This window comes from Musa acuminata, chromosome BXJ2-11 (genome assembly GCF_036884655.1).
Source record: "Musa acuminata AAA Group cultivar baxijiao chromosome BXJ2-11, Cavendish_Baxijiao_AAA, whole genome shotgun sequence".
NCBI classification, from domain to species: domain Eukaryota; kingdom Viridiplantae; phylum Streptophyta; class Magnoliopsida; order Zingiberales; family Musaceae; genus Musa; species Musa acuminata.
Genome location: NC_088348.1, coordinates 27082983 through 27100326, shown reverse-complemented (window position 1 = coordinate 27100326; position 17344 = coordinate 27082983). Strand labels below are relative to the sequence as shown.

At 35.5% G+C, this 17344-nt stretch overlaps 2 protein-coding genes across 4 annotated transcripts; both read left to right on the top strand.

The window, feature by feature from the left end:
• Nucleotides 1-2149: 2149 nt before the first annotated feature.
• LOC135626542 (ABC transporter G family member 3-like) lies at nt 2150-10939 on the top strand. Of its 2 annotated transcripts, none has more exons than XM_065131933.1 (11): nt 2150-2807; nt 3025-3104; nt 5698-5984; nt 6073-6244; nt 6351-6464; nt 6567-6695; nt 8210-8401; nt 9060-9146; nt 10000-10272; nt 10466-10573; nt 10674-10939. In XM_065131933.1, the coding sequence occupies exons 1-11, from the start codon at nt 2330-2332 to the stop codon at nt 10929-10931; spliced, it is 2178 nt and encodes a 725-aa protein (XP_064988005.1). In that variant the 5' UTR covers nt 2150-2329; the 3' UTR covers nt 10932-10939. The 2 variants fall into 2 exon arrangements, with proteins under 2 accessions (XP_064988005.1, XP_064988006.1); XM_065131934.1 differs by having other exon boundaries at nt 2181-2807; nt 10466-10577.
• A 718-nt stretch (nt 10940-11657) lies between these two features.
• Nucleotides 11658-17277, top strand: LOC135583911 (thylakoid lumenal 15.0 kDa protein 2, chloroplastic-like). Of its 2 annotated transcripts, none has more exons than XM_065133107.1 (6): nt 11658-11938; nt 12948-13039; nt 14448-14538; nt 15392-15460; nt 16104-16213; nt 17006-17277. In XM_065133107.1, exons 1-6 carry the CDS (start codon nt 11725-11727, stop codon nt 17096-17098), a joined length of 669 nt encoding a protein of 222 aa, XP_064989179.1. In that variant the 5' UTR covers nt 11658-11724; the 3' UTR covers nt 17099-17277. The 2 variants fall into 2 exon arrangements, with proteins under 2 accessions (XP_064989179.1, XP_064989178.1); XM_065133106.1 differs by having other exon boundaries at nt 11659-11938; nt 12936-13039.
• Nucleotides 17278-17344: the final 67 nt, after the last annotated feature.

Below are 17344 nucleotides of genomic sequence, written 5' to 3'. Positions count from 1 at the left end.
ACTAAATTAACTATAAACTTAAAATTATAGTACTGTAATAGTTCATGAGCGAGAATAATTTGACAAAAAAAATTTTAGGAGTATTTTGGGTATTTTAAAATTAAGGTATTATTTAAGAAAAACAAAAGATGAGTAAATTTTAAGAAATATATAAAATATGAATATTTTCTAATGAAATAGATGATGTTAGTGAAACCATACACCACGTAATAACGGCCCATTAAATATTATGATTACATAAATTATCTATAAAAAAACCTCAAAAATATTCATGAAGGGGGGTATATATTGTATTTATCAAAAATCAATATATCCCCCCTTCATGAACATATTTAAGATTTTTTATTAATAATTTATGTAATCATAATATTAGTGAATTCCTGAAAAAAACTATTTTTTTGGGCTTTTCTAAGAAAAAACTATATATATAATTTTAAAAATAAAATAAATAATCATATTCATCCTAATATTATTAGTTAAGTGCGAAAATGATAAATAAAAATATAGTTTCAATATCTCTTTTATTATCAATAATTTTATCAAAAAAAGATAATTTCAACGTTAAAAATAAAATGAATATTATTTATTTCAATTGATGATGTTATAATAGTAAATAATATTATTTATTTTAATTTTCAGAATTAAAAGAAATACGATGTTAATAGGGTCATATAATTAGACCTATATAAAACTACTGTTACTAACTCCATCTAAAATTATTGATGATGTAATTTCTAACATTAAAATAGATCTAATAGTACTCCATGTCTACTAAAATATAAATAATACCATGTGAATTATAAGCGAGATTGTGATAGCTAATATAATACCCTTGATTAGTCCCATATCAAAAGTGGATAAGATTAAAATTTGATCAGTAGTTTAGACCAAACGAAGTTGATAGGCTAGTTAGCTCATCATTTGGTATATATATATATATATATATATATATATATATATATATATATATATATATATATATATATATATGCTACAGTAAGAAAAAGACAAGGCCCCAGACAAACATGATTCCCTCCAAAGAAGTGCCGCACCCAAAGCCACTTTAAAATCACCAGGTTACCACGCCACCGAACTCCCTCGAAGTCGCAAAACTCCATTGTTTTTATCCGCTGGTCCTCTTTAATTAAAGTGTTCGGGAGGACCGTGTGACGCCCGTCGTAGAGTCACCGAAAAAGCGGGAAATAAATAAATAAATAAGAAAAAGATATCTGTCATTTTTTTTTATATCTCCCCCTGAGAAGTGTCTTCTCGCTCGGATCGAGGTGTTCCGATGAGTTTCTTTGCCGAGATCCCTCTTTGCGTGGCCATTTATTGCGGTCGTGGCACTTGATTCTCTGTTCGGCCTTCGTTCTCGTCGCAGATCCTGTCAATCGAGGATCTTGTCAGGTAGTGTGCTCTGCTGCTTCGGTTGCTTCCTCTTGAGTGGTTCTTTGAGTGTGTCTATTTCTCTCAGCGATCCGGAACTTTCTCTAGCGATAGTTGTAGTGGTTGGTCGGATGTTGGTGGGATGTCGAGGTAATTTGGTGGGCCGGTGTTTTCTGTTTCCGTTTTGCCCTTTGGGTTCTTCTAGGGTTTAAGGGTTTTGAGTGGTAGGTAGCTCAAATGAGGGTTGTTTGCTTTCTTGGAGTATTCTTGAAGAAAATCCATTGTTTTTTTTCTCGAGGGTTGAAAGAAGATGGTGGTCTTTCTGTTGTATAGTTTGGTTGTTGTAATATGTAGCTTTGGTTGTGATTCAAAATCTCAAGTTTCAAGCAGGTCTTCAGGTAATGGTATTTCGACCTGTATGTTGTTTTTCTTGTCAGTGTTGTCGAGGTATTGGAAATGGTAAAAACGTTGCTCTTATTATCGTTAAAGTTACGTATTTCTAAATTTGTTAGTTTTTTCTTAGACAACATCACCTATTGGATGCGAAGAGCTCAAGTTCTATCTTTTATATGTATATTCTGCGTACACATGATTGCAACACAAATGGAGTGGTTTACGCTAGGTTGATACTAACATTAGTGAAATTTAATGAATTACTGTTTGCATTTTTCCAAAGATGAATTGGTTTTAATGAATGCTAGTTGGTTTTCACCTTCCTTAATTTTTATCTGAAGATTCTGAACTGTGTGCAGGTCAGGCAAGAATCCTTGCTAGAGATGAGAACTATAAGAAATATATATGCATGAAATTAGTTGGATGATGAAGTTGTGGAATTATGCACAAAGAAAGTTCTTTGTTCGAAAACCATATAATAATACCTTTCAGAGCATGGCGATATCTTCTGATGGATTGATATTTTAAAATCTGTTAAGGACAAAAGGAAATGGAAGAGATACAGTCTTATTCAGATAACTATAGGTCATCTTCGTCTTCGGCAAGTAGTCCGATTGGCAGACCACCAGCAGGTGCATTCTTCTACCTGAGGAAACCTGGTACTCTGAGGCAACCTATCTCGTTCGAGGATTCACCAGACTGGGATGACACAGAGATTGATGCACACCTAGAGGAAGTTGGTGACTCAATCCATATTGCAACTGCTACAGCCTCTCCATCCTTGTCAAAGATTAACAGTGGTTCGCTACCATCTCCATCCTTGCCTGAGGCTTCAACATCTGTTACTGCAAGGAAGATTGCAGGGGCATCTATAGTATGGAAGGAATTGACTGTTACATTAAATGAAAAGGGGAAGTACTCAGATAAGGTTGTGAAAAGTTCAAATGGATATGCTCTGCCAGGCACACTTACTGTTATAATGGGGCCTGCACGATCTGGGAAGTCTACATTGCTTAGGTCCATTGCAGGTTTGTGTCCAAAGACTCAAAACTGATGTTGAAGTTTGTTTTCTCAAAAAAAAAAAAGGGTTAATACAGTGGTGAACCTTATTAATTATTAGTAAAAGATTCATCGGCTAAAAGAATCTCTAGCAAAAATGTTGAAATAAGCAGTTCTCTTAAACTTGTCGCCGCTGCTGCTTCTGAGACTTCATGATAGATATTTCTATTTGTATTCTCCTTTTAGGTAAACTGCAAGATCCAGCAAGAATGTATGGTGAGGTTTTTGTGAATGGGGTGAAATCATGCATGCCATACGGTTCATATGTAAGTGATCAGTTAGTCGCTCATTTTTTGCATATTAAGTCTGTTCAAGATTCCGAAAGTTATACACTATAATAACTACTTTTACCTCTATGCTGGAGCCTGACCTTCTAATAGTTTTATTTAGTTGAAGCAATCATCTTTTTGAATACAGAATTTAGTGATGTGAACTAGCTGCCACTTTGTTTTGGTAACTTCTCAGAGAAAATGTCCCTTTACCTTCATAATAATTGTTATGGTGAACATCATTGTTAAGAGCCCTATATTTTTATTTTCTCTTTAGTTTTTATTTATGCTTCCACACTGAAGACTCTTGTGACAGATTTTGACACTATGAACAGCAACAAGCTGTAGTGTCTCAGTGGTGTTACATTAAAAATATTGTACTCTACCAGATAGACCCATTTGCATTATTATTTGTCTTCCTGGGTATGAAGTTTATGTTCTGTGATACTTTTTTAAATAGTGCTATGACCAGCACTATTAAAGTGCTGGCCTGGTAGTTCAACTTTATGCATTGGTCATGTTATCACTATCTGTTATTTGAAATGGTTTCATGGAATTGTAGACTAGATGCCACATTTATCTGTGGATGAGTAATGTATTCTTTTGATGCTTTGTTCGCATTTATGCTACATTTATCTGTGGTTGAATTATATCATTGCTTGCAAGGAATTCACCATGTAGTTTGCCACCTTATATTGGGCCTGCCATGGTCATCTTTTTCATGCTTTCCACTATTCTGTATTATCCCATTTTCTCAAAATTTCTTCAAACAAAATACCAGAATCTAAGGGCTCGAATGTCTCACAGTTGATACAGGATTTGACATGGGATGATATGAATGTTGCTTAAGTGAGGTCTCCATACCATGGTTAACAATCTCAGTACTGGACTATGTCGAAATACCATTTGGCACCGAGAAGTGGGAAGCAGGGAGGAGGAGAAGAAGAAGAGGAAAAGAGGAGGCCCGTAGTAGTTGGGTGGCTGTGCGGCGGTGGCATGTGATGTGAGACGAATTGGGATTTTTTTTTTTTGGGGGGGGCGGGGTGGGGGGGGATGGTGTGTACTGAAAAGACAACAATAATACCCAGATTGATAAATACAGTCCTATACATACCAGTCCCAGGGAAATTTGATACTGTGCTTCGTGCTTCTGTTGTGGAAATTGATGATCCTGTACTGTGTACTGTACATTTTTGTCATCTTTTCTACAAAATGAGTGTTTACTGATAACTTCTAAATTCCATTAGCATTTATATCTTGAGGGTTTAATTAACCTGTTTGTGGTGTTCTGTAACCCACAAATGATTGATGAGATCCTGTCGGCAGGACTGGTTAAACATGAAAATGTATTCAAATGTTTATGATGATCATTTGATTGTTCTAATCGTCTTCTAATTGTTTGAAGCATTATTTTAGGATATAAATCGATCTTAATTTGCAGAGATTGCCAAATAAAATCAAGAATAGTTTATGATGATTAATGCTGTGTAGCAATTAGAGGAACATAGAAAGGAAAAAAAAAGGAGTATATCTTCAAAGGTAGTACAACTTTGACATAAGTTGTAAAAGAGTTTAGACATCGTCATTGTGTTGTGCGTTTGATTGCTTTACATGATATTTCATGTGTGCATGAGGCTTGTCTGAAGATTTGTGGTACATGAAATGTCAACGTAACTATTAAGTTGTCAGACATTTGTTAGATATGCTTATTTATGAATGCCATCAGATACTAAATACGATCGTTGGAAGTTTTTGTTTCTAAAGCACAATCTATATCCTTAAAAAAAAACATGCATATCTTATGACCCATGTAACCATCATTTAAGTAGATTTCTCTTGCTCATGTATTAAATCCTGGCTTTCTCTCCATTATTAAACATTGTAATGCTTCTGTGGTGTCAGAGTTACCGACAAGCCTTTTCTCATTTCAAATGAATAAGCAATAAAATTTATGTACATGTGATGTGAAAATGACAACATTTTATTTGGTGTATCCAATTACTTCTTTTTGTATCATAGAAGCCAGTTCAGTATCTAATGATCTTTTATTTGTATTTCTGAGCTTTAAATTCATCTGGGGGACTTCTGCCATATTCCATGTGGTGGTATAGTCATTTATTCTGCTGTTATTTAAATAGAAAGAATCTTTTATTTAATATTAAACAGTGTACAAGATGACTCGAACCCGAGACCCATTACTTATGCAACAATACATTGACCACTAGGATGTCTCAACAGATATTTATTCTGCAGTTGCTGGGGCATTTCTTCTATTCATTTCTTCCATTTTTAAAAAACCAGACGAGCTGCCTCCCTTGGACGCACTAATTTCACAGTACACAACTACACCTACAGATGACGATGAGATTTTGGTTTAAGAGTTATACTAGAAACTTATGTCATATTGAGCCATCTGGGAACTCAAGATTTTTTACCCTTGTTGCTGAGGTTTTGGCATCATCCATTTCTTTTCATGCTTTATTGTGTCATATGCCTGGAATTTGTTTTTTTTATTCAATCAGATACGACACAGACATTCCATACATGTGCTGCTTTCTTGTATGCCCTATACTTAACCAAACATTTGCAGGGTTATGTTGATAGGGATGATATGTTGATCGAATCACTAACCGTGCGTGAGATGCTATATTACTCGGCGCTTCTGCAACTTCCTGGTTTCTTCTTTCAAAAGAAGAGCTTTATTGAGGATGCCATATCAGCTATGTCTCTGGGAGATTTTGCAGACTCACTCATTGGTGGCCATTGTTACACTAAGAGTCTTCCTAGTGGAGAAAGAAGACGTGTTAGTATTGCTCGGGAGCTTGTAATGAGGCCACATGTTTTGTTTATTGATGAACCACTTTATCATCTTGACAGGTTCCATACAGTACTTTCTAAGGATCTACAATATGTGATAAAAAATTTCCTGTGGTTTTGTTTATTTGCTGAATGCATTTTCTTTCAGTGTATCAGCTCTTCTGTTAATGGTTACATTAAAGAAACTCGCAAGCACTGGCTGCACTCTTATTTTCACAATGTATCAGAGTAGCACGGAAGTTTTTGGCCTCTTTGATAGAATTTGTTTACTCTCAAATGGAAACACACTATTCTTTGGAGAGACATTGGCTTGTTTGCAGGTGAGTACTTCTAATTTAGGTTGATTATTTTATGAAACTTGAAGGTGCATGGGTAACTTGTTATTTCACATCATGGCCCAAAGAATCAACTCTGTTTGCTCTGCAGCATTTTTCTAATGCAGGGTTTCCTTGCCCAATTATGCAAAGTCCCTCAGATCACTTTCTGCGAGCAATCAACACTGATTTTGATAGGATAATAGCAATGTGCAAGAATTTACAGGTAACATTGTTGAGTTCTGCTTTTAGAAGTCCGGAGATGGCTTATATACACTATCTATTTGTCTTTCAGCACCATGTAATTGCTTGTGAACACTACTAACAGGAGGATAATAGTGATCTCTCATCAGTAAACATGGATACAGCCGTCGCTATTCGAACACTTGAAGCTACTTATAAATCATCAGCTGATTCTGCTGCTGTTGAATCTATGATTGTGAAACTGATCGATAAGGTGCACATTCCAAACTCTTTATTTGTCTTTACACTTGTTTCTGCCTTTATATTTTGATTTCTTAACTATCTTTCTACACGGTTTGTAGATGCTTAAGCTGTTCACAGTAGTAAATATGAAACAATATGTTTTCAAGGAGCATAACAAAAGGTTAAAACATAAATCTTTGATTAAATCTTGTTGATGAGACATATAATATATTGTCCACAACCCACATATCTGTTTTTTTGTCTGGCAGGGGCATACGGTGCAACTTGTAAGTTTAATTTTCTTATTTTGTGGCTACAACTATCGCATTAGTCTTCTGAGTTCTGATGCTGCTTTTCTTTTCCTTGTTGCAATGATTTTAATTAGTAAGAGAAAAAATAATATTTAAGAGACAAGGCTCCAGGAGACAGTCCAAACTGGATAGGTTTCTGTAGCTGCTTTAAGCAAAGCTTTAAAATCAGTAGGGACCATTGTTTTGACTCATGTGAATGGTGATCTGGCACCAACTTTGTATTGGGTGGTCAACCGTGCAGAGCTCTAAATAATCGCTTTAACCCGTGAGAAATCAGTGAATCAGTCGTTTATTGATGCAAATCATTTCTTTCAACTTCTATTGTGGGTTAAATCTGCCCTTCCTCTTTTTGCCTAGTTGATCTAATTGTGATCTCTTTGGACTTCCTTTCCTTTCAGCTCTTTTTTACCATCTCTTTTAGGCTGTTTCAGTGGTTCTTTTCCTGTATCTTCTATCTGTTCCTTCAACCACCCTTGTGGTGTATTGACATCATCAGCGCTTTTTTATCATAAGCTTCCGACTTTTGCATTTAATGCAGCCTTCATGTCACTACCAACCGTTGTGATTCTTCTCTCTTTTGCAGTTGATGAAGCCATCATGTTCTATACCAACTGTAGTCTCCCAGACCTATTTTTGTTAAATCTCATTTTTCCCTGCTATGCAGTCTCCTTCATTCTTTTTGTCTTATCTGGCAACAGTTGATGCACATTTTTTAACCATGCCATGTCCCTGATGATGAACACTTGATTCCTTATATCCCTCATCCTCTTTCTTGAACTTGCATTTCCACCTGATGAGCTGAAAAATGCACAAATATGATCACCTGTTTGCTTCTTGTCACCAGAAGCCTGTGTGATCCTTTTAGAGTGAAGACAGTGGGCCAAGTTTCAAGAATATTTGCTCCAAGTATTCCATATACTTTCCAATGAAAATTTACAAATGGCAATCTTCTTTAAGGAGACCCTTAGGTTGAGATTAATTTCATGGCATAATCAGTTATTAGGAAAATTAATTATTACTAGATAACCAATTTTACTATCTTATGGACAGATGTGACATTTTTGGTAGAATAAATCAGCACATTAATCTTCAATGCAACTAAAAATCATACATAACTCCAAGCATATTTGACGATTAGTCATGCAAAGCTACAGTAACAATCTCATAGATTGTCTGTTTCTTCTAACACAGCTATACTGAAATATTAACAAATTCTGTCCAACTTATGCCGCAGGGAGGACCTTATCTTAAAAGTAAGGGCAAGGCTAGTTGTGCCACACGCATTGCAGTGTTAACATGGAGGTCATTATTGATTATGTCAAGGGAATGGAAGTATTTTTGGATCCGCTTTGTTTTATATTTGCTTCTCACGCTTTCCATAGGTACTATATTTTCCAACAGTGGAGATTCTTTGTCATCTGTAACGGTGAGTGTATCCTAATACTTGCAAATTATTTGTGGAACCTTTTACATTATAATTTCACAAATCATGATTGATTATTTGAGTTTTAATCCACACTGGATATCATATTAACTATATAAAATTAGCTTCCAACTTCACCCTTTTCCCTCCTCATCTCCACTTGCTTCTTTCCTCTCATTCCCCATCTCCCTTGGGATTAGCGCAAAAACTTCTTTGATAAGTTATTTGATTGGATCAGTTTTGGCTATTGCAATACTGATGAATTAACTACATATGCCTTGTACATATCACCAAACTGTATAACATTTTCAACTAATGAAAATAATTCTTAAGACCATGTTTGTGTTATCACAGTATCACAGGATATGTTTATTATGTCTTAATCTTATTGGGAGTGTCATTAGATATGGAGCTCTGGCATGGTACCCTTGACTTTGAAGTGCAGTATATGGAATTTTATTCATGTGAATCTGCCAAGTCTTAGCTTTGATTATTTGCTTATAAATTAGTTTAGTTTCAGTCTAGGATCCTGGGATCAAATTAAGAAAGCATTTGTTGGAAATCATTCCTTTTTATTTCTTGTTTTAAGTGCAATTATTTGTATGCATTCATGATGCCAGACTTAATATGCTAGGTCTTATTCTAATTTGTTTACTTGCAGGTAAGAGTTGCTGCAGTGTTCTCCTTTGTATCATTTATATTATTGCTCAGTGTAGCTGGATTGCCTGCTCATATAAATGAAATCAAGGTAACTGCCAAACTTTTTATGAACGAGTGTCATCTTTTAATGTCTCAGACAATTGTGGTTTTTTTGTGTGTGAGTGCGTTCGCAATATAACCTGTCTGTATCCCTATCTAAATGTAAGACAATGTATGTTGTCTTCAAGCTAGCAAATGAGTTTGTGAAATATAGGACTAGCAATCAGCAAGACCGTGGTCTTCTTTTGGTCCATTGTTCCACTGAGTCTGGTCCTGCTCCAGCTTCTAGACAATACGAGCTTCTTTCTCTTGCTGAAGATCCCCAAAACAGTTTGCAGTAATTATAGGTCAGGACTATTGAATGTGATTTCTTGTTTCAGGGCAATCACTAGTCATTTGTGGTTGGATGAAAGATGCCAGTCCTTATCCTTTTCATCTATTCATCACTGTAAAGTTAAACTTGATCATTATTTAAATGCTCTCTACTCAAGTTAATTTGTTCTGGTGGTAAATTAATTAGATAAATATCTTGTTTAACTCCTGATTTTTATTTCATCAACATTACTCATTGTTTTATGTCATGGTTGTTAGAGCACACGTCCATCCTTTGAATGATTGAGTCCAGAATAAAAATATTTTTACTTATAACAGTAGGTAAGATTTGATTTTTTTTCATTGCTTTGTTGATAGTTAAAAAATAAGCTATTGATTTGGGAGAATCTGGCAAACATTTTGTTCTTTTAGGTCTATGGATCACAAAGTTTGTTGGACATAGTCTCTGATTCTTGTTTACATCATGTAGAACTTAGACGTGATACTCTGGTAGATGATGCCTGATCTGGTTACAGTTCTTTTAACTGACTATACCATAGATTTGTAATCTATCCGTTAATGTTTTGCAGATATTCACCCATGAGGAATCAAATGAACATTCTGGACCAGTAGTTTTCCTACTTGGGCATCTGTTATCCAGCATTCCATTCCTGTTCCTCGTATCTATTACCACAGCCCTGATATTCTATTTCCTGGTTGGGATGAGGAACGAGTTCAGCTTGTTGATGTACTTCATTCTGAATGTATTCATGTGCCTATTAGCAAATGAAGCATTTATGATGGTTGTTGCCCTTATCTGGCTTGAAACTTTCAAATGCATTTTGACTTTGGTTTTTATACATGTAAGTGGCTATACATGCTATACATAATCTTAGTACTTTTATACAATTCTAATGAAAGCACACTCTATCTCATGTTCTCTAGTGTTGAAGTACTATCATAGTGAAGGACATGGTCTACCTTGCTGTTATTGCAGCATAGGAAGTCTGAAACCTTAAACATGATATAAAATCTGACATGGGGTTTGTTTCCTAGGTCATGATGATGCTTGTGGCAGGATATTTGAAGATAGCAGACGCTTTGCCGGGACCAGTTTGGAAGTGCCCTCTGTCCTATGTTGCCTTCCACACTTATGCTATCGAGGCATGTAATCACCGTGTCTCAAATTTTAATGATTATACCTTTTTTTTTGTTCTATAGGAAATTCAATGAGAGGTATATAAGGATATTCAATAATGTGCAGGGCCTCCTCGAGAACGAGTATGTTGGAACTTCTTTTGCCGTTGGCCAGGTCAGGGCTATTTCTGGTGTACAAGCTGTTCATGCTTCTTACGACATTTCTCCTTCCAGAAATGCAAAGTGGGGAAACTTATTGGCATTGTTCTTAATGGCAGTAGGATACCGCGTTCTCTTGTTTGTTTTGCTTCGGTTTAACGTGCGGAAAAACATTGTCAATTGTAACTTTTGCTGTCTTAAAATGAATACAACAAAGTCAAGGTGAATGAATCATATGCTTTGCCCTTCTCCAAATATGATGTTCGAAGCTGAAAAATTGTAGATTGAAGCCTCTGTTTACACCAAGGCTATGTTTTTAAGCCTGCTCTTAAAGCAGAAGTGCATTTATTGTTTTCCACTAAATTCAAAAGGATGATGATGATGTCTTGCTACAACTTCAGACTTTGTTGATTTGGTTAAGTTGATACTGTTTCCATGATGGAATAGATGCATTTTCATTTTTTCTTAGAGAGACTTGTAAATGTACAGGACATGTATAAAAGATCTGCATTATTTGCCACTGACTCCATGTTGCACCACCTCAAATGGTCCAAGTTGGAGCTCCAACGTCTGTTGTGTCACATCTACTTTGCATTATCACTGTTTCTGTGGATTTTTTTTAATGTTTGCCGAATACCTCCCCTGGTTTCGACAAATCTGTGTTTTGATAACTTGTCATGTCAACAGATGGCTCACCACATTTCTTGTGCTCTATCTGGTGCAAGTTGGCACCTTGGGAAACATGGTGTTGATGCCTTGGTGTGGGTTCAAAGTGAGTTCATGTCTTGGTGTGGTTTCTAAGTACGCTTTGTATACTTTATAGGTTTGATATAATTTATCGGATCATAGGTTTGATATATTTTTCTTCTCTTTTATTGTTATAAAATAAAGAACTTAAAACATATATATATATATATATATATATATATATATGAACCAAATATCCTATTCCCGACTGGCGACATCTCATGAATTTAATTCAGTCTGTTTCGGGTCAGTAACGGCCGGTTGGAGAAACGATGACCATTCTTCTCCCGCTCGTGCATCCTTCGCCTCCTTCTCGTCTTCCCCTATCGAGCGCCACAGAGCTCCCCAAGATAAGGGCTTCTTCCCCTTCGAACTCCCTCTCGATTCCGAACCCTCCGGGCTTCAAGAAATGGGCCGCTGAGCTTCGCTCGAGGTCGCTCAACCTCGCCCTCTCCGCATCTCTCGCTTTCGGACTTGCCCTCGGCGGTAATTGTCTCCCCTCCAGTCCTGAAATTTATGTGATTCCATTGTATCTGAACTAGCATCTGTCTTTTGCGTGCTTCTGTTGCAACTTCTTTCTGATAGGGTTTTCAATAATTAGTGTTTCATTGTTGAGAAGTGACACTAGAATCTCATTCCTGCGCTACATGGTGTGTCAATTGGTACTAAAAAGGATCTGTCAATGGAGAGGAGTTTGTAAATCAGAGAATAAAATGTTTGAGATTAAAGGTATATAATTTCTTGCTTTGAGAGAACAAAACCAAACTTCTGTCTCAAGTGACTTGAAGTATATTTTGATTGTTAAGCATGAAACACGAGTATGTCCCTTGTAACTAGATTAAGAGTCAAGAAAGTGGTTTATCTTGCAGTGGTAGTTATATAAGGTACCACCAATGCCATTGCATGCGCGTGCACATATCTGTAGGCGACATGCTGGGATGCACTAACTTATTAATCTCTAACAACCTATTCTTTTTTCATGGGCTATTTAACTGCTACCTTACCAAAATTGGTTATATTGGCTTTTACCTGTAATTTTCTGCAGCTGAAAGTGATACCTCCTTTAAGTCATATGCCAATCCTCATCAGATATATAGCTCATAATTAGTCGAAAAGAGATGTGAGTCTGAAGATTATAATAATAGAAAAAAATTAAAAGAAAGACTGTTATGGATTTCTTTAGATACTATTTTGAAAAAAAAATTATAATTCAAGTCCCCATTGATATGTTGAATTTTTCTTATTTTCTTATTTAAACATCTATGTGAGATATAATGAACCAACCTGGCTGAACATTTCAGAAAAGACTTTTTGGTTGCACAAATACATGGTCACCATTACTTTGGTTAATTATATTTGATAATATAATAGATTGATCTGATTAAACATTTTAGAAAAAGAACTTTTCCTATCAACACTTTGATGTGCATTGCACAAAATTTTGGCCTATCAACAATACTTCACATTTAGTTGACCTATGTAGGACTTGGTACAGCTAATGCCAAAGTTGGAGTCAATAGGCCAGAAATGCTTCCAAAGGAATATAGTCCAGTAATTGATGTTGCTGGGTTTCTCTCTGCAAGCCAGGTATTGATGGTTTTCTTTTTGTATGGATATATACTTATTGTCAGTTTGTTGCAACTTTTAAATTATTTGTCAACTTTATTCTTTTTTAATAAAAGTAACCAGTTGGTTTTGAGAGAGAATGGGTTCATTATCGTATTATTATTAAATAAGAAGACTATACATACATCATAACATAGAACATCAAACTCCCTTAAATTTTCCTTCAACTCAGACCTAGAAATTTACCTCTCACCAAATTAAAACTGTTAAATGAGGAGTTGGACTCTTCACCGGATTTATTTATGAAAAATAATTGGAAAAACCTAGCAAATTTGATCCAAACTGGGCTGTTGTCATTGTGAAACTCCAAATTCACTAAACAAAAGTGCAGAATTGAAGACTTCAAGGTTGATTACTCAAGACTTCAAGTGTGCCAAGTCCGATATGCTACCTTTAGTACTGGAATGGAAAAGGTTAAAATTCACAATTTAACATTGAAGTGAGCATATTAAGTTTCTTCTGATCACAGTTGATTACCAACAAACAACAGTTTTGAAAATCAATCAGTATTTTAAAGCTCGATTCATGGACCAGAGCATCACCATTATAGCATTCATGTTTTCCTTCTGGGCTCGCCAAATATTAATGTTTCTTTGGCATATCATAGTATGCTTAAACATTGATTGTTAACACAAGAAAAGGATGAAAAAAAAAACAAGAAAGGGATAAAGTGGATTTCCGTGTATGGTACTGTTCTTACATTTCGAGGTTAAAATAAAAAAGAAGATACTGTTCTGAAATTTAATAATTCATCCTGTCTCATCATTCACTAGAATTCTAGTCTGCTGCCATGCAAAATCGGTGTCTTCTCAACCAGTAACACCATCTATCACCAAATACCCTATTCTGCAGCACTACCAAAATAAAATTCCAACACATTGAATCAAGAGCTTTAGTGAATTATTTTGTAGCATGAGTTAGCATGTTATAAACATTGTGGCATATTTAGGCAGTTACATTCAAAGTTTTGAAGTTGGTGATGGCCTAGGCAGAACAAGTATGCCCAAGCATATAACTTACTGTAGTGTCTAGCTTAGATTTCTATACTGGTTACTTCCTATCTTGTCTCAGATACTTCGCTGATATGGAGGATATTGTAGTTGATCTTTATGTGTTTATGCAAAACGACGAAAGTAGAACTTGAAGACTGAGAAAGCTTTGTCATTACTAGCATCATCAGTTAAACTTTAACTGGATCTGTTGTCTTGGAGAACAGTCCTTAGATTTTTCCTTTTTCTTTTTTGGCATGCTGTCTCTCTTCTTAATTTTCGAGCCAATATGTGGTACCATTATCTCCTATAGTGTTACAACATTGAACTGGTTATGGATTCCAAATGTTAAATTCTTGTATGTGTTTTGCTGTTCATAGGAAAGAAGGCTTTGTGAAGAAATTGCTGATCTTGAGAAAGAGACAGGGGTCAAGCTTAGAATTCTTGCACAGAATTACCCTGACACGCCAGGTAAGAAATCTTGGCTTGCTTCTACAATGATTCTTCCATCATTTGTAACACACTCAAATAATATGATGATTCTGCTCCAGTTAGCTGTAACTAGAGCTGAACATTAAAACTGTTTACAAAATGCTTCTGAGTTACACTAGTAAGATCCTTGGGGAAAAAAAAAGACTCGTTTGAAGATCATAAACCAAGTTAGTGCTTTTCTTTGCTACTGTTCCATCATTGGGTTACTAAGTATAAAAAATGTAATAGATGATGTAGAAGTCCTATGAATTTCAGCAATGTGGCAATTAATACACATTGGTACTTCATATATATATATGTGTATACACACACACACACACACATATACATACATCCATACATATATACATATATACCAATATCCACATATACACATTTATATACACAAAAAATAATATGTATATACATATACATATATACATATATATACATATACATATATACATGGTTTGCAGTACCGGTCCGTACCGCCCGGTACGGGCGGTACGTACCGGTCCGACAGGCTTCCGGTACGCGGACCATATGTTACCGTTCCGACGCTGGGTGTACCGAGCGGTATACCGTACCGTACCGGTACCGAACCCAGGTCGAAACTCTGGTACGGTACGGTATTGCGAACCTTGCATATATATATACATATACATATATATATACATACATATACATATACATATATACATATACATATACATATATACATATACATATACATATATATATATACATATATATATATATGTATATATATTTATTTATTTGTGTGTGTGTGTGTGTACACACATATATATTTCTTTGGATTTGGAAATGTCTGTTACTTGTTCTATATGTGCAGGAATGGCTGTTAAAGACTTCTGGCAAGTTGATGAGAGAACTATTGTATTTGTTGCCGATCCAACTTTTGGTGAGTAGAGAACTTCATGCAATTGCAAACTTTTGCAGCATAGTCCTAGCTGCCAATGCTATACCCTTGAGTTAGACTGAATTCATAATGCTAATTTTGACAGCACAAAGTAATAAGCCTCACTGCTTCATCAAGTTCAAGAAAAGCTGCAAATCAACTAATTTTTGAAAATATTAATAGAAACTATTAGGGCATAGTCAGAAGATTGGAATTTTTGTGGGTACCAGTAGGTCTAATAAATTTTGTTCTTTCCAAGTGGGAGAAGATGAGAACATGTAACTTGTTAATCAGGACTACTAGGAGTCATGACTCGTAACTATTTCTTGGGCATTATATTTTGCATTTTCGCGTCCTTGTTAGTATGATGATTGTTGAACGAAAATAAAGGAACTACTTTTGTATCTGTTCGATTCTTTTACTGATATCACTTGCACCAACTTTACAATCCTTGTCTGGTCATACTTCGGTTGATATATTGGTAGAAGCTCAGGATTTTGAGAGTTGGGAGTCATGTACTGCAAATGTTCACATAACTCCTAATATTAATCATGCCACTTAGTACAATGCTTCATATCTGACTTGTAGCAGCCCATGTTCTTCATTTATACTCTCCAGCCATTTTCCATTTTTTGATCTTTTACAGGAAACATATTGCATTTCAATGTTGGGGCCACCGTTGATTTGGATGTTCCTCGAAATTTCTGGAGTCGTGTGGCTGGGAAGTATGGGAACATGTTTTATTGGAAAGAAAAGGTGAACATAAACACTTACTGATAAAATACTGCTATAAATTGCTAAAACTAATTGCAGACATCACAAAATTGCTAAGTACCTCAAGATTGACTGACTGGACATGTCTGCATTAATTAATCTATCATACATTGGATTGTGTTTGTTCCTGTGATTTTGGTATATACTCTTATTGTTTTATACTCTTACTGTTCTTCATGGTCAAGAATCACAACTACATTTATTCTTTTCTTTGAAGATAATTCTGTAGCCAGTCTTGGCTACTCACATATACGTGTGACAACACGAAAGAAGAAAAATTAGAAATTTTAGTTTCTGTGGTGGACAGTCGACCTCAGCAATATACTTTTGCTTTGGAAAAATCTCATCATTGCAAGCATTCCAAATGGTTCAACTACAAGTGGGTGTTGTGAATCTTTTTTTTTTTTTTCTGAAATCATTTTAGACATCAGTCATGCTAACATTAGCTGAAACTCTAGCTGTTCAGATTACTCGTCAAACTTGCATTTCTGATGAATACAAATGGTTGTTATCTGTGTTTCAAGTTCAGAATTAGACACCAATATTCATTCTAATGATTCTGTTTTTTTCTTGGCATATTGATCGGGAAACTCTTAGTGATAACCGATCAATTCTATTTGAAAGCATTTAAAGACATATCTCAATGCTTCCTGGAGGTCCAAATGATGCAATCTCGAGACGCATTCTCTCAACTTTAATTTCCATGTCATGGCGGTATGTGTAGTGCATTGCTAACCATCTCACATCGTCAATTGGTCTTGGAAAATGTCATAGGGGGAAGATGCATCAATCGAAGCTGCAGTGATGGCTATATCAAGTTGCCTGAGAGAGCCAACGGCACCAAATAACTGCATGGAGGTAAACTAAAAGCATTCATTCTTCATCCATGATATCACACACTCATGGCTTGGTGAATTCTTGGAGGCCTCAATCACAGTATGAACCATGGAATCTTCGTCTCTCTTAGATTTGTAATACAATTTCCAATCGTATGACTTGTATGCTTAGGATTTGATTATGTATGAGAATACATAAGATTGATCTTATGTTTTGCTTTCCTCTCTTTCTACTGTAGCTGTTAGATGGTCTGAGAATACTCAAGATTACATATCT

Excerpts from the sequence above, each read along its gene's own strand:
- LOC135626542 (XM_065131933.1), top strand. The coding sequence starts at position 2,330 with ATGGAAGAGATACAGTCTTATTCAGATAACTATAGGTCATCTTCGTCT. Across the intron at positions 10,273-10,465 it reads TGACTTTGGTTTTTATACAT|GTCATGATGATGCTTGTGGC; the intron begins GTAAGTGGCTAT and ends TTTGTTTCCTAG. Across the intron at positions 10,574-10,673 it reads TCCACACTTATGCTATCGAG|GGCCTCCTCGAGAACGAGTA; the intron begins GCATGTAATCAC and ends AATAATGTGCAG.
- LOC135583911 (XM_065133106.1), top strand. The coding sequence starts at position 11,725 with ATGACCATTCTTCTCCCGCTCGTGCATCCTTCGCCTCCTTCTCGTCTT. Across the intron at positions 14,539-15,391 it reads GAATTACCCTGACACGCCAG|GAATGGCTGTTAAAGACTTC; the intron begins GTAAGAAATCTT and ends CTATATGTGCAG. Across the intron at positions 16,214-17,005 it reads TGTTTTATTGGAAAGAAAAG|GGGGAAGATGCATCAATCGA; the intron begins GTGAACATAAAC and ends AAAATGTCATAG.